Source organism: Martes martes (assembly GCF_963455335.1).
Source record: "Martes martes genome assembly, chromosome: 4".
In the NCBI taxonomy this organism is placed as follows: domain Eukaryota; kingdom Metazoa; phylum Chordata; class Mammalia; order Carnivora; family Mustelidae; genus Martes; species Martes martes.
Genome location: NC_137891.1, coordinates 182,179,185 through 182,194,993, shown reverse-complemented (window position 1 = coordinate 182,194,993; position 15,809 = coordinate 182,179,185). Strand labels below are relative to the sequence as shown.

Genomic DNA, 15,809 nt, shown 5'->3' with positions numbered 1-15,809 from the left:
AATCAATGTGTTTACATTAATCTATTGGGTTTGCCCATCCTGTGGTGTAAATATTCCCCCCATGAAGGATTTTGAGCTCCCAATGTGATTTTACAGAAGGTGGAATTGGGAAGAGAGAAGCACCGGGGGGCTCTCAGGAGCTCTATGACCTGGTTCCAGACTACTAATATAACCCATATTTCATAAAGTCCTCTGGGTCCTCAATAATTTTTTAAAAGATTTAGTTTATTTATTTGACAGAGAAAGAAAGAGAGCACAAGCAGGGGGAGTGGGCAGAGGGAGAAGTAGGCTTCCTGCCTAGCAGGGAGCCCGACGTGGGGCTCAATCCAAGGACTCTGGGATCATGACCTGAGCCGAAGGCAGATGTTTAACCAACTGAGCACCCAGGTGCCCCCTCAATAATTTTTAAGAAACTAGAAATTTGAGAGCCACTGCCCTAGAGAAATGGCTGTATCTTGGCCCCAGAGAACAAGTACAAAAAAGTCATAGCAACCACGGCTCCATGCAACATGAGTGAATCTTAAAAATATTAACTTTAGGGGCACTGGGGTGGCTCAGTCAAGTAAGCATCTGCCTTCGGCTCAGGTCATGATCCCAGGGTCCTGCGATCCAACCCAGAGTCGGGCTCCCTGTTCAGTGGAGAGTCTGCTTCTCCCTCTCCCTCTGCCTCCTCCCCCCTGCTTGTGCTCTCTCTCTCTCAAATAAACACATAAAATCTTTTAAAAAAAATTAACTATATTTAGGAAAAGAAACCAGACTCAAATGAATACATGCTATACAGTTCCATTTATACCAACTCCACAAACAGGCAAGGCTAAGCATTAGCTATAGGAATGCATCCTTTGGGGCTCAGCATATTTAAAAAAAAAAAAGGCAAGGAAGTGACAGCTACAGAAGTCAGGTTGGAAAGGGAGGTGCGTGTGTGGCCCTGAGCTGCTGGATATGTTCTGTTTCTTGACCTCCGTGCTGTTTTGTGAGGGTGTGCTCTACTGTAATTCATTTATCTGTACATTTATTTATTTATTTTGAAAGATTTTATTTATTTATTTAACAGAGAGAGAGGTCACAAGTAGGCAGAGAGGTAGGCGCAGCGGCGGCGGGGGGGGGGGTTGAAATCAGAGCAGAGAGCCAGATTCGGGGCTCCATCCCAGGACCCTGGGATCATGACCTGAGCTGAAGGCAGAGGCTTAACCCACTGAGCCATCCAGGTGCCCCTGTACATTTATTTTTAATGTACTTGTTCATATTGTGTTATTTTATAATTAAAAATTTTTAAAAATGGAATTATACAGAACGCATGACTCCCCTGTATTTGGATCGGAAGGACATCCCTTCTTCACAGCTCTAGCCTGTCCAGATGGTTGCCCCTACCAAACAGAGGTTTGCCATGCTCTGTAGTGTGTCTTCAGGTCTTCTCTCCGCCAGAGGGAACAAATAGTTTCTTGGGGTTCCTCTTCTTTTGTTTAAAGGCTGTTGGAAAATACCTTCTCTGAATTACCTACTTGAAACTGGATGATTTCATTTGTGGCAAGTGAGACTACAGGGTTCTGCTTCTTTAAGTCAACCGTAGAGGGGGCACCTTTCTCTGTTAGCATTTTTTTTTAACAGCTACAGAGTATTTCATTATATGGATGTGCCATAATTTATTGAATCAGCCCTCCCTTGATAGAGAGGTGGTTCCTATTTTTTTTTTGTTTGTTTTGTGAATAAACAAAATAATGGCCTTTCTCCCATTGGACCTCAGTGGGGTCCCTCTGTGGGGATGGGACCCTGGTCTAGTTACATTCTGCGCATTACACCCACAGCTCAGTGCTCAGGATGTAGCATTTGCTCAATAAAATGATTGGGGGGGGGCGGCGAATGAAGACCAACCGAAAAAACCACAAGGTATCAGTTTGAGCACAAAGATAGGATTTTTTGTGAAAACACCTTGGGCAAAGGGGCAGACAAGCACTAACTGGAGCCCAGGGGTCTAGGCCAAAATCAGAGTGGATTCAAATCCCGGCTCTCCCACGTGGGTGACGTTAAACAGCTACTTAATCTCTCCTTGCTTCACTGTTCTCATCTATAAAATGGGTATAACAGTGGTCTCTGTTTCAAAGGGCTGCTGTGAGAATTAAATGAGTGACTACATGCAAATATCTCTGCATGGGCCTAGCCCATTAGCACTAGAGTAATAGAATTAGTAATAGAACGGGATCATCTCAATTCACCTTGTTAAAATACCCCAACGACAATGCCTCTCACAGGGTGACAACACAAAAATAAGGTCCTTCTAGCCCTGCATTTGTGGTGGTTATTGTTGGTTTGATTTGCTTCTATGCGGCCGGTTTGTCTCCTGAAGAATCAACTTCCCCCTTAAGGAGAGTATTTATCTGCAGAGCCTATCACCATGGAGACAGTCAACAGTAGGGAATCCAAGATCACGGCACCTCTCCCTGGAGGCTGAAAGTAGTCACTTGGGCCCGTTTATTTTATGAAATTGGCAGGGTGTCATCATCTGTACCCACTCAGAAGGGTAGCTGGGAAGATGAAAAAGATACCCTAAACTCAGCAACTATATAACATCTCCCCACTCCCGAGACCTGGAACTGTGTCAAGTCCAAAGCCTCGGGGCAAACACTTACCATGCAATTTTTGACTGCAGTAAGTCCACAGTCATTCTCTACCCCAAGCTGGAAGGTCGAGACCAAGTACTCAACCCGAGTGCTCACTGGAAACTGGGTGGAAGAGAGGAGAAAGGTAAGCAGGGGAGAAATCGGACCGAGGGCTTGGGGGAAGACCTGGCAGGCAGAGGAAGGATATGAGGTCATTATTATTTCCAAATTAAGGGTCATAGGTGGTTACATCGTAAGAATGTGACATTAGGAACTCTGTGCTCCTCATAGGAGAGTTACATTCAAGCCATCATCGAGGTCCCCATTATATCTTGAAAATGCCATAACAGAGGTGTCAGCATAGTTAAGCCTCCCAGCATTATTTACAGTGGAGTGTTTCTAGGTATCTGGTGTTCCCTGTTCCTAATTCCCCTGAACCTTGATTTGAAGAACACCCGCTCGCCCTGGTCTGGCCCTTTCCAGAGTGTGGTACTTGCCAAGGCAGGCTTGCCACTGCTTGCGCTGATGTCCAGGGATGAGCTGCTGCTCTCTGACACCTGTTCCACAATCTTGCCCTGCCTGTGCATTTCAGTTTTTACTTTCCCCGTGTACTTTAAAGGCCAACACAGAAATACTTGGCCTCAATCGGCCTACTTGAAATTGGGTATCTGTATTTGTGGTGGCAGTCAAGACTGAGCCACTTAAATTTCTGCAGAGACAAGGAGATACCCTCATGTCTTCTTGGGACGTGGACAAGGAAAAGAGAACCAGATACAATTAGCAGCTTTGGTGTTAGTGTGGGGAAGGTTGTTGGTGACATCTGAGAACTGGAAAAGGCTGTTTTCAGGGAGAACATTTGCAGTCACCACTCCTCCGGCTAGATGTGGCCTGTGGCCATTGTTAGTTCTCATGGCACTTGGCCTTATTTGGGGGGCAGATGTGTGTAAGAGAAGTTTCAAGGGCAAGGAGAACTGGCTGAGCAATCCGTCTAGGCTCCCGTGGGCGAGATAGTACCCAAGGATACTATGGGCTGGTCCTATACCTGGAAGAGATTGCATAAAGAGAGCAGAGTTGGAGTGATATGAAAAACATGGCAGACTAAGAAGATCCAGCTCCCTACTCTCCCAAAGAAACACTGAAGAAACAACTATAACCTATCCAGAATAATTACAGAAGAGCTCTGAAAAGCAGTCAAAGGTCCACAGCAAATGCCCAATTTAGAAAGTCGCATTCAAGATGGCAGGAAATGTCATCATATTTTACCTTGCTCTTTTCTCATTTTCTCCTTAGAACAGCAGGGTAGAGTGTAAAATAAGCAGTGACTCGGCTCCTAGTTCCTTCCCTTGAACCCAGAGAGAGTGGAGCAACATTTTAATCTGTCTGGAGGCTGCTTGAGGGATTGGTACCCATGTTTTGCTTAACTCAGAGCTCAGATAGGGAAAACATGTCATAGTTCATCTTTCAGGCTAGGAAAAGCTGTTGAAAGCAGGGGTAGTTACAGCAGGTGAAAGCTGCTAGGGGACTACAAACCTGTGAAAGTCTGAGGTCCGGGATTACGGGTGGAGGAATGCAACAGAATATAAAAGGCCTTGAGAAGAAGCAGGGGAGACACTCTTTGGGAAATTCAGGAGTTTATTTTTAGTTTTGTTTTTTATTTTATTTTTTCGGTGTTCCAAGAGTCATTGTTTATGCACCATACCCAGTGTGTGGATTTTAAAGTAGCTGTGTATATAAACTAAATAAAAAATCAACACACACACACACACACACACACACACACACAGAGGTTCAGGCAAGATGAATACTCAGAAAGCCCCTAAGAACTTAAGACTTCATTCATCCTGGAACACACCCTGTTAGTTAGTGGCAGTCTCCCCTTAAATGGACTGGACAAAAACCTTAGAACAACCACCTTAAATATGCATAAAGAGCTAAAAGAAAACATGAACAAAGAACTAAAGGAAATCAGGAAAATAATATTTGAACAAAATAAATATCAATAAAAATAGAAATTACAAAAAGAAATCAAACAGAAATTATGAAGCAGAAAAATATAATAACTCTATTGAAAAAAATTCACTAGAGGTATCCGAAAGTGGACTTGAAAAAGCAGAAGAAAGAATCAGAGAACTTAAGGAGAAATCATTCAAAATTCTTGAGTCGGAGGAAACAAAATAAGGAATAAAGAAATGAGATCAGAGTCTAGGGACTTATGGGTTGCCATCATGCAGACCAGTATACACATTATGGGAGAAAGAAGGGAAAGGGGCAGAAAGAATATTTGAAGAAATAATGGCTGAAAACTTCCTAAATTTGAAGACAAGACATATGTCTACAAATCCATGAATCTCAGTGAACTCCAAAAGGAAACATCCAAAAAGACCCACACAAAGACATAGTATACTCAACCTGTTGAAAGTCAAAGACAAAAGAATTTGAAAGCAACAAAATCAAAATGGTACATCATGTACAAAGTAACATTTACAAGATTATCAGTAGATTTCTCAGCAGAAATCTGCAGGCCAAAAAGAGATGGGGTGATATATTTAAAGTGCTAAAAAACAAACAAAAAAACAAACAAACAAAACAATTCATAACATTTATCCATTGAGAATACTATAGCTAGTAAAACCATCCTTCAAAAATGAAGGAGAAACTAAAGCATCCCCAGGTAAATGAAAGCTGAAGCAGTTCATGACCACTAGGCCTACCCTACAAGAAACGGAGCAATATTAGACAGTAACTCAAAGCCATATGAAATGAAGACCTCTGGTAAAGGGAAGCATGTGGACACATATAAAAACTGCAGTTATCGTAATTTTAGTTTGTAACTCCCCTATATTTATAGGATTTAAAAAATGCATAAAAATAATTATAAATCTATGTTAATGGGCACAAATTGTATCAAGATGAAGTTTATGACATCAGTAACACAAAATGGGAGGTGGCAGGGCTGTAATGAGGCAGAGTTTTTATATATGAGCTCAGTCAAGTTGGTGTCCATTTAAAAACTTGAACAGATATTCCTCCAAGTTATGCAGCTGGCTAATAAGCACATGAAAAGATGCCCAACATCACTAGTCATTAGGGAGAAGCAAATCAAAATCATAAGATACAACTTCACATCCATTAGGGTGGCTATGATAGGGAAAAAAAAGAAAGAAATAAAAAGAAAGTAGCAGGTGTTGGTGAGAATATGGAGACATTGGAATGCTTAGTGGGAATGTATAATGGTGCAGCTGCTTGTAGACAGTATGACAGTTGCTAAAAACATTAAACATAGAATGGCCATATGAACCAGCAATTCCATTTCTGGGTTTATACCCCAAAGAACTGAACGCAGGATTTTGAAAAGAGATATTCATACATTCATGTTCATAGCCCTGTTATTCACAGTAGCCAAAAGGTAGAATGGATAAGCCAAATGTAGGGTATGTATGCAATGAAATACTACTCAGCCTTCAAAAGGAAGAAAATTCTTACACATGTTACAATGTAGATGAACCTCGGAGACACTATGCTAAGTGAAAGAAGCCAGGTGTGGAAAGACAAACACTGTATGATTCCACTTGTACGAAGTACGTAGAAGAGTCCAGTTCATGGAGACAGAAAACAGAATGGTGGGTGCTGGGGGCAGAAGGAGGGAGGGAGCTGTTTAATGGGTTCAGAGTTTTAGTTTGGGAAGAGGAAGAAGTTCTGGGGACAAGTGATGACTGATGGTTGCACAACCACAAGAGTGTAATTAATGCTCCTGGACTGTCTAAGCAAAAATGGTCAAAATGGTAAATTTTGTTATGTATATTTTTCCACGATAAATTTTTAAAAAAAATGAACCAGGAAACACAATATAATGGGAGGGGGGAAGAGTGGAACTGGGAAGAGGTGAAAACGAAGAAGAAAAAGAGAGGAAGGAGGCAAGCAGGAGGGGAGAACAGGGAGAGAGAAGACGAAGGGAGCAGGGGCAGACCGTGAGAAGTGGTCCTGGGACACAACTAAGAGCTCTCCTGAGGCATGGGGTGCCAAGTGCCTGAGCACCGTCCTTTCTAAGCTCTGGAAAGGAGGGGGCAAGGTTAAGCCTGCATCACGCAGGACGCCCTGGGCTCCGAGGTTACCCTTTCTCTGCCCAGCTTTCCCTAGCCCGGGAGGGAAAGGGATGCTGCGGGAATGTGCGAAGGCACATCAGAGATGTTATCTTGACGATTTCATCTTTTTCCAGTTCACCAAAGCCACTGAGAAAACACCTCAGTGCATTTACAGAAAAGAGTATGTCCCCTTCCCAGACCACAGACCAGACCAGATCTCCAGGTGGTATGGCAAGAGGAGAATTGAGGTAAGAGGGAGTGGGGACCCCACACTCAGGCTGGGCTCCCCCGCCGGTGCTCAGGACTCACCACCTGCCAGCTTCTTCTAAGCTCAATGCCCCCTCGGGGGACACAGGAGTGATCTCAAGAGCTCCCTCCCCAACCCGGGGCCTGCCGATGGCATCCACCTTTATTTACAACCTGCCAAATCTCCAGCTGGTAGCGTTCCCCCCACCCTGTATCCCAGCACTCTTCTGGATCATTTCCCAGTTCCTCCGCACTCTCCTAACAGGCTGTAGGCAAAGGGTGTGGGAAACAAACGAACGAGGTAAATACCGAGTTTAGGGGCACGTCGTGAGAAATCACATAGGGTCCTCCAAAAGCAAGTAGCGGGGATGCTTGGATGACAGTATTTTTTATCATCTATCCCCCAGCTTTCTCTTCTTTCGCATAAAAAGTCAGGGGCCGTTCTGCCCTCTCTCACCCATTGAGTGTGGCTGCGCGCCCTTGTGCTGCAGTTCCCTGGAGAAGGAACCAGGGCACTACGACCGCAGGACATGTCCCCTACTCTGATCCCACCTCCCAACCCCATACCTGCCTAAACTCAGGGCAGGGGCATGGAGTGAGGGGTGGGCATTGCCAGCACGGGAGCATTTTGGAGCTGGAAGCGACCCAAGAGATTGTTCAGCTCAGCACCCTCATGTTCAGATAAAAGGTGCCCAGGGTGTGGTGAAGGTCTTGTCCGAAATGGCGTAGCTGGTTGGTAAGGGACTAAGCAGGTGGCTGATCTGCAAATCAAGCAAGAAGTATCCGCGCATCCCTCTTCACTGTCTGCCGGAGTGGACTCTCTGTTGCCTGCATTTGGGGTCCCCTCCGTGTAAACAGCACCACGTTCTCAGCTCCGTCCTAGCCTGCCGGGGTTGCGCCGATATCCCTGGAGCACGCTGGCATCCGCAGACCGTGCTGGGGCTCGGGGGCCGCTAATCTTTACCATTAGTGTGCACCGAAGACCCAAGTGCATGTTCATAGAAGGAAGTCGAAGTAAGAACCCATGATCTGGGGCTCCTTTCCCCCAATCGTCCATATATAAGAGATACTTAGCCTAGTTCTTGATACACATCCATGCCCTCTTTTAAAGACTTTTGGACTCATGACAAACCCTGATGAGGAGATAACCACACACATGCACTTATATGGAATCCGGGTAAGGGGCCCCTGGGTGGCTCAGTCGCTTAAGCATCGGACTCTTGATTTTTGGCTCGGGTCATGATCTCGAGGTCATGAGAGGTGGGCTTTCCGTGGTTGGCGGGGCGTCTGCTTGGGGATTCTCTCTCTTCCTCTGCCCCTCCCCCTGCTGTCTCGCTCTCAAAAATAATAAATAAATAAGTCTTTATATAACCTGATTAAAATTAAGAAGCCCCCTGACAACATACACATAGAAGAGACCCAAGCAATCGGATAATGCATCTCCAAGGACTCTGTTCAGATCTCCTGCTTGTGGGCGTGGACCCGGGACAGAGCTGGGCCCCTGCCCAGCGGTTTCAGCCCACCGGCTCTTGCGAGGGCTTCAGCCTGCTCTTCCTCCGAGGACGGCCAGCTCCCATCCCCACATCACTCCGCCTCCTTCTTAGGCAAAGGCGCATCTGCTCTTTCAATCAACTATGTATGGATCGATGGGGTTAGCCTCCGCCAGGGAGGACCCCCTTCCTGTGTTTTTCCACTAGGCAGGTCTATTAATCACAATTTTTATGTTCTGTGTTTTAGATGGTTTGACATCTTAGGGGCCGTGCTAATCCTGGACAGACTGCCCTCCCAGGACTGGCCAGTTCCTTAGGACAGTAAACAGCTTGCCTGCAAGCACGCCTTTGGGATACAAACCAACCAACCCAGAGCCCATACCCCCGCTGTCTCTTTTACACAATGCTCCCATGTCAAGCCAATATCCCTTTGCCTTAAATCAGTCCAGGGCCAGACTCCAATAACCGGAGGCACCTCTTTAGCCCAGAGCCGGCTGAAATCATTCGAACTCTGCCACCCTAAACTCCTCAAACTTGCTAACCCTGCCTCACCTGTTCCTTCCCTTGGAAACTACCTGGAGGTCCTGGGCCATGCTCTCTCCTCTGTGACCCTGGGGCTCCCCTACGTGATCCTGGGTGGTGCCCCCTCCTCTCGGGAAGAAAGTCATGAACTTTCCAAATAACTTCTTTCCGAGGCACTCGTCTCTCTGTCACCTGACCATCCCTGATCAAAACAAAGATCCCAGGTGCATCATCAAGACAGTTGGGCCATGCCCCAAACCAAGAAAAACAGCGAGAAAATCCCTGTCTCCTTTCCCTGCTGTGATGCGTCCTCAGCACTTCCCTGGGAACCCCTCCAACTTGCTTTCCCTGGCATTGGAAATGTACTCCGGGCACCTGGTGAGGCAGACCTCGGGGCCCCCCGTGTCTGTGCCTGTCCCCCGTCTCCCTGCAGCATTGTGATCTGCCTTATTTATTACATGCAGCCGGCATTTCCAGACCAGAGCAGACACAGACCTCCCTGACTGCTCCAGACAAGAGGACAGACATGGAAAGCCACATTATCCTCCCCTGTAAATCAGCCCAGTCCCCCAAGATCCCCTTCCAGGGCCGAGAGGATTTTCTGCGGAAAGGCACGGATGCAGGCAAAGGTCCCAGAGTCAGGAGGACACGGTTTTCTTCTCCTTGTAAATAACTCCCACCAAAGAAATCACTCCCCGAGTTTCCAGCTGAGGGAGCCGTAAATCCTCTGTGGGAGAAGGCAATTTATGGGGCGTTCTCTGACTCTTCCCATAGTAACTGATTGAAATAGAAGGTGCGTATGTCAGGCCTGGTATTCAACATCTTTCACTGGCCATGGACATAGGCACTTGGATAGGGGAGCCTAGAGACACATCAGAGGATGTAATTTCAGATCACAAGGGCAGCTGTGAGAGGGCTCTGCTGCTGCTTCTTTGGCTCGGTGTCCTGCCTGTCATTTTAATGTGTCCCCATAGCCCATTCTCGGGATGAATTGACTTGGCATACACGGGGGGCCCCTCAGAGAACTGACAGCCACAAAGCTGGGATGTGTGTGTGAAGGTGAGCTGTGCCACGGAGGTGGGGGGGGGGGCAGACAGCTGTGTCTCCCAGGTGGTGGCCCCCAGGGCCCAGGCAGCAACACTCGCCACCAGCACCGCACACCTCCCTTGCGGCAGCTTCTGCCTCCGTCCACGGCCCTGAGGATGCCTTGCTCCGATCAGTTAACCTGCCCCCCCTGTATCTGTCCTTCCAGGGGCTTCCATACAAGCACCTGATCACACACCACCAGGAGCCCTCCCACCGCCATCTGATCAGCACCTATGATGACCACGACAACCGGCACAACTACAACCCGGGCCTGCCCCCGCGTCGCTCCTGGAGTGGACACAAGCTGCAGTGGCTCCCAGAGAAGTCGGACTTCCCCCTTCTTGGTATTCGTGGAATTCGGGATTCCGCCCCGTGCTGAAAGACTCACCCAGAGAGCGTTAGAATGACACGAGAGGGGGCGAACCCTATTGACCCGCGGGGCTGCTGCTTGCCACGGAGGGGATGCTGGCTGTGGGGTGGCGCCCTCCCCTGTGCACCGCGGTGGCCTGGGTTTACCGGGAGCACGGGTGGCAGGAGCAGGAGCACTGAACTCAATCCATCATCTCTGCATAAACAGTGACGACCAGGTCCCCGGTGCCCTGCCCTGATTTAGCCCCTGGGGGACACAGGAGTGACAAATGGGGAGGAATCCCTGCCCCTGGGGAGTGTCATTCCGGTGGGTCCGGGATCAGACACTGTTCATGGATGACTTAAGGTCTGGCAAATAAGATCATTCTGGACCAGGATATGTGCCACGAGGCGAAGATACCCAGTAAGGGACACAAAGTGAGGCAGTTATCTGTGACTCTCCTTTGGGTGGAATGATGAGGGATGGTCTTTCCGGAAGAGAGAGTTGAGTTGATAGGAAGTCGGGGGGAGAGAATTCCAGAAGAGGAAATAGTGAGTGGAGACACTCCACAGCAGGAAGACCACTTCGGGGCTCCAAGGCCACCACAAGGAGTGTGGGTTTTGTCCTTCCCACAGCAAGAGGACTTTGAAGGCATTTTTGTAAGAGAGTGCCTTGATCTGATGGACATTTCAAGCTACCCTCATTCTATGCACGCAACTTTTTGTACTCCCTATACTTCGATGCAGAGGGACCCGGGTCCAGTGGTGAGCTGCCTGTCACTCCGCATTACTTCTGCAAGGGTTTCTCCCTGGGATCAGCTTCACAAGCCTGCACTGGTCCCTTCCCTGCTAGGGTAGGACAGTCCCCCAGGAGACGGCAGGTTCACCATCCACCAGTCGTGGGGCTGAGTTATCCAAGGCCTACGTACCAGCTCCTGGTTCCTCCTGAGTATGCCGGGAGCGGGCCCCACCCTGAGCCAACACTCCTGCAAGCCCTTCTTCCCTCTGGAGCTCTGCAGCCCCGAAAAGCCTCCAGGGCCTCATGCCACACCTCCCCCTGGCCGGTCCATGCCCCGTTCGCCCAGACCCAGCTTTCTCTTGCAGCTCCCCCTACAAACTACGGACTCTATGAGCAGCTGCGGTGGAGATGGCTGGCACCCAAGGCTGCCCCGAGGGAGAGCATTTACGCCTCGTCCTACCCCAGACCACCACTGCATGCTTTGTCCCGGCGCGAGCATGCCATCCCTGTCCCTCCCCCTCGTCTGCACCCTGTCCCGCGCTTCTGAGAGCGGCTACTCCACGGGCAATGCGGGCAGAGCCCACCGGAGACCCGCTGTGCAGTTGGACCTGTCAGGCAGCAGGTGGGGGCGGACACACCCAGAGTTTTCAATCTGGCCCCGCCAAGGGTCCCCTAGAATCATGGTCTGTGTTTCATGGATCCCACCCCTCCTCCAAACCCTCAGGTTCCCTTCTTTTCCATCTCGCAATTAAATCTCTTTGACACAATGGAGTGCCGTGTATATGCAGAATTCTGCAGAACAGCAGAAGGCCCTCTCCCTCGTTTCCCATGAGGGGAAACTGAGGCCCAGAGAGGTAACATGTTCCAGGGAGGAGGGTCTGGTCCATACAGAAGGGAATCTGGACATGAGACCCGCTGCAGAACCCCATGGAATAGTATAATGTGGTTATGGGAGGGCACCCCGCAGGAGCTGGCGTTTGGGGAGAGGTCCAGCACGTCATTGCCTCCCCCCAGGAGCGCGCTGAACCCGGGGCTCCGAGGAAGCGAGACACACAGCATCTCCCGCCCACCTCCGAGCTCTCAAATCCTTTTCTGGGTTTGAGGATGGGGAATTTTTCAGCAAGTGTTTCAGAAGGAGGATGGACCCCTGGACAGAAGATCCGGGGCTGTGTCCTGGCTCAGGGACTGGGTGCCGTCGTCGTTGCCCAGGATGGAGTCCCCCAAGGCACGTTCTGCCACCTCATGTGGCGTCCAGCCTCTGGAGAAGCATGGCAGGCCCGAGTCTGCCCAGAATGGGCTTCTCTGCCTTCTGCCTCCACCCTGCCTGGCTGCGTTCATTACTGGAGGTGGGGCGCTCGGTGTATCGTCCTTGGCTGGATGAACAAATGAGCCATTGTCTCTTCTGGGGCTCCCCTCTGGACCCACGCTGTCCCCCACTCACCATGACCCAGTCCTGTTCCACACTCTGAGCCCCATCTAGCTGCTTCCCTACACCCCTGCCCCAAGGTGGACCTCTGTCCAGACCCCGACCCATCTGGATGCCCAAAGACCCTTATTCTTCCCAGAACTCGGCCACTCCCACCTCCAAGTCATGGAAAAGTGAGCCCTGCCCCCCCTCCACCCCCAACCCTCCTGCCAGCATCAGAAAGGAGGTCACCCTCTGTAGCTGCATCCTTTAGAACCTGGCTGTCCACCATGGCAGGGCATCAGTACAATTCTGACGCCCCGCCAGCCCACCTCGCATCTACCACTACAAATGGTTGTTTCTTCTGCTTGGAGAAAAGGAAATGAATAGAAGTATTTTTCCATGGATGTTTTCCTTACATTTTGGCACCTGCTACCACATTCTAGCAAATAATCAAGAAAAAAAAAAAGCAAGGGAAAACCTGATCTAATATTTATTCTGGGTTGAACAAGCAGTTCAACAAAAGCCAGGATCTCGGTATAAATGAGATGATCTCATTGACTGTCTTTACCACCCTCCATGGTAGGTGCCCCCAGGTAGGGATTATAAATGTCATTTCTATTTACAGAAATGGGAATAAAGTGCAGACACAATGAAGATTAACCAGCTGGACTGAGATTGCACAGGGAGTGAATCCTAGAGCTGGGATTTGAACCTAGGTGGGCTGGTCGCAGAGCAGGCATGCTTAGCCCTTGTGCACAACTGTCTCTTCAAAGAAATGAAAGCCTTGAGACCCACTGATTGTATCGGTCTGCTGTGCGCTCAGCTCAGGGGCACATGCGTGTCGCTGGCTGGGATTCTGGTCCAGAAATAATGTGACTCAGAGCAGAGGAAGACAGGCTTTGGACCGTCCCTTTCAAGGACACCTGCTGGCTCCAGGCCTCCTCTAGGTTGACCTCAGCACACTCTAGAGCCATCGCTCATTCTTCCAAAAGTCTGTTCCCTGACCCTGTCTTCCCTACCACACTCCAAGTTCCCTGAAGTTAGAGCTGGGCACCCATGAGGCCCTGAGTCATGTTTGCAGAAAGAGCGGTGGGCAGGAAGAGGAAGGGGGAAAAAGGACGCTGGGCCACGAGGAGAGATCCAAGTGGTTGCCGGGGGGCTGGCGCCCTGCTGGCCCTCCTCGCCCCTCCAGCAGCCGCTCAGCCATCCCATAAACATCCTTTGAGCTACAATTGAACAGGGCACTGACATCACAGGGCCTTCCATCAGGCAGAGGAGAGGGATCTTAAACAAATACAGGACAGGACAGGACAGGACAGAGTGATGTTGGGGACCGGTTTACAGAATTTGGGATCTTGGTGGCCAGTGCATCATGAGGGAGATCAGTTGTGGGGGGGGTACTGAAGGGAAGGGGTCTTGAGAGCAATAATAGGGGAACGGAGACATGATCTAGCAGGGAAGCCTTCCTGAAAGAAGGGGTATTTAGACAGAGGCCAGAACATGGCGTGGGGGGAGAGTGGGGGACTAGCCAGGTGGAAGGGCAGGTGGGGAGAGTGGCTTAGGTCACAGGAACAGCATGTATGAGGCTCCATGTTGGGAAGGAACTTGGGTTTGTTACAAGCCTAAAAGATAGTGTATGGGTTTCCTACTGCCGCTATAACAAATACCACGAACTTAGCGGCTGAAAGGAACACAAGCTTATTCTCGTACAGTTCCAGGGGTGCAAAGTCCACAGTGGGTCCTTCTGGAGGCTCTAGGGGTGAAGGGGTTCCTTGCCTTTTCCTGCTTTGAGGGGACACCTACACTCCCTGAGTCACGGCCCCCTCTCTCTTTGCAGACCAGCAAGCAGTGTAGCATTTTCTCTCTCTCTTCCCCCTCCTGGGAGGACCCTTGTCATTACATGGGATGCTGGATCATCCAGGATAATCCGTCCATCTCATATCTTCAGTCACCTCTGCAAAGTTCTTTCGGAATATAATCTAACATGTTCAGCGTTTTGGGGGATGAGGTTGTGGACAGTGGCTCAAGGAGGGGGAGTGCATGATTCATCTGGAGCCTGGATGCAATGCAGGAGTCCAGTGCACTGAGCATGTGTTCCATTGTGTAACCCCCGAGAGGTATCTAAGTCCTTTCCAGGTGACTGGGAAGGTGGAAGGGCAATGGGGTGGGGCAATGAGCCCCAGGACTATGGCTACCTGCACGGGTCAGCACTCCTTGGCTTTTCACACACACAGATTAAAAAGTGGCTCTAGGGGCGCCTGGATGGCTCAGTTGGTTAAGCATCTGACTCTTGATTTTGGCTCAGGTCATGATCTCAGAGTTGTGGGATCGAGCCCCGCATCCAGCTCTGTGCTCAGGATGGAGTCTGCTTGAGGTTGTCTCTCTCCCCACTGCCCCCTCTCAAAAAGATAGATAGATAGATAGATAGATAGATAGATAGATAGATAGATAGTATAAACACTACCATGGCCTGAAGTACTGGCATCAGATTATTAAAAATTTGAAAATCAGATTGAAACACTGTAACCAGATGAACAAATCAGACTGCACAACCCTCAGCAGGGGCCCCAGTGAAACCAGGTGGGGGAGGAGCACCCTATCTTTTCCAAAGGAGTGAAAAGGAGAGTGAGGGTCTTTTCCCCACACCGCTGCTTTAACTCGCTTCTCAAGCCCGAGCAGCATCAGCATGGCTGGGCAGGGGTGGGGTTCTTGCCCTCTGAGTTTGTGGATCAGGTGGGGTGTGGGGTGGGGCTGAGAAGTCACATTCCTGGCAAATTCTCAGGTGATGCTGTTGCTGCTGGTCTGGGGAATGTACCTTGGGAACCGCTCCAGGAGGCTGCCCTCTAATTTTATTTGCGCAATCTCTTTGGAATCACAGATTCTGCCGTGAAAACAGTATCGCAAACACCTGGACCGGACTTTCTCAAAGGCTTCCCAGCAACAGTGGGAGCCTATGTCTCTGGGATGTATTACAAGTTATAAAGTGAGTAATGTGTTGCCAGATGCTGGGACAACACAGTGAAAGTTTCCAGAGCACTGACTGCTGTGCCTTAGAATTCGTTTCACTGCGGACAGGCTGTGTGACCTTGAAGAAGTTACTGCCCCTCTCTGAATCTCTCTTCCTCTAGCAATGGGTACCATAACTATCTCTAATGCAGAGAGAAATACTGAGCCCAGAGCTTGGTACATAATAAATCCTCCCTAAATGGTGGCAACTATTGTTCAACAAAAACAACGGACAAAATTTCCCAGCACCATTTATTGAAGAGACTGTCTTTTTCCCACTGTATA

At 49.2% G+C, this 15,809-nt stretch overlaps 1 protein-coding gene across 2 annotated transcripts; it reads left to right on the top strand.

Annotated features, from left to right (window-relative positions):
- Positions 1-2,628: 2,628 nt before the first annotated feature.
- CFAP107 (cilia and flagella associated protein 107) lies at positions 2,629-11,657 on the top strand (the record flags this gene model as incomplete). 2 transcript variants are annotated; one of them, XM_080802186.1, is made up of 4 exons in its annotated part: positions 2,629-2,742; positions 6,814-6,927; positions 10,190-10,367; positions 11,476-11,657. In XM_080802186.1, 4 exons carry the CDS (start codon positions 2,629-2,631, stop codon positions 11,655-11,657), a joined length of 588 nt encoding a protein of 195 aa, XP_080658312.1. The 2 variants fall into 2 exon arrangements, with proteins under 2 accessions (XP_080658312.1, XP_080658313.1); XM_080802187.1 differs by lacking the exon at positions 6,814-6,927.
- Between the last annotated feature and the right edge of the window lie 4,152 nt (positions 11,658-15,809).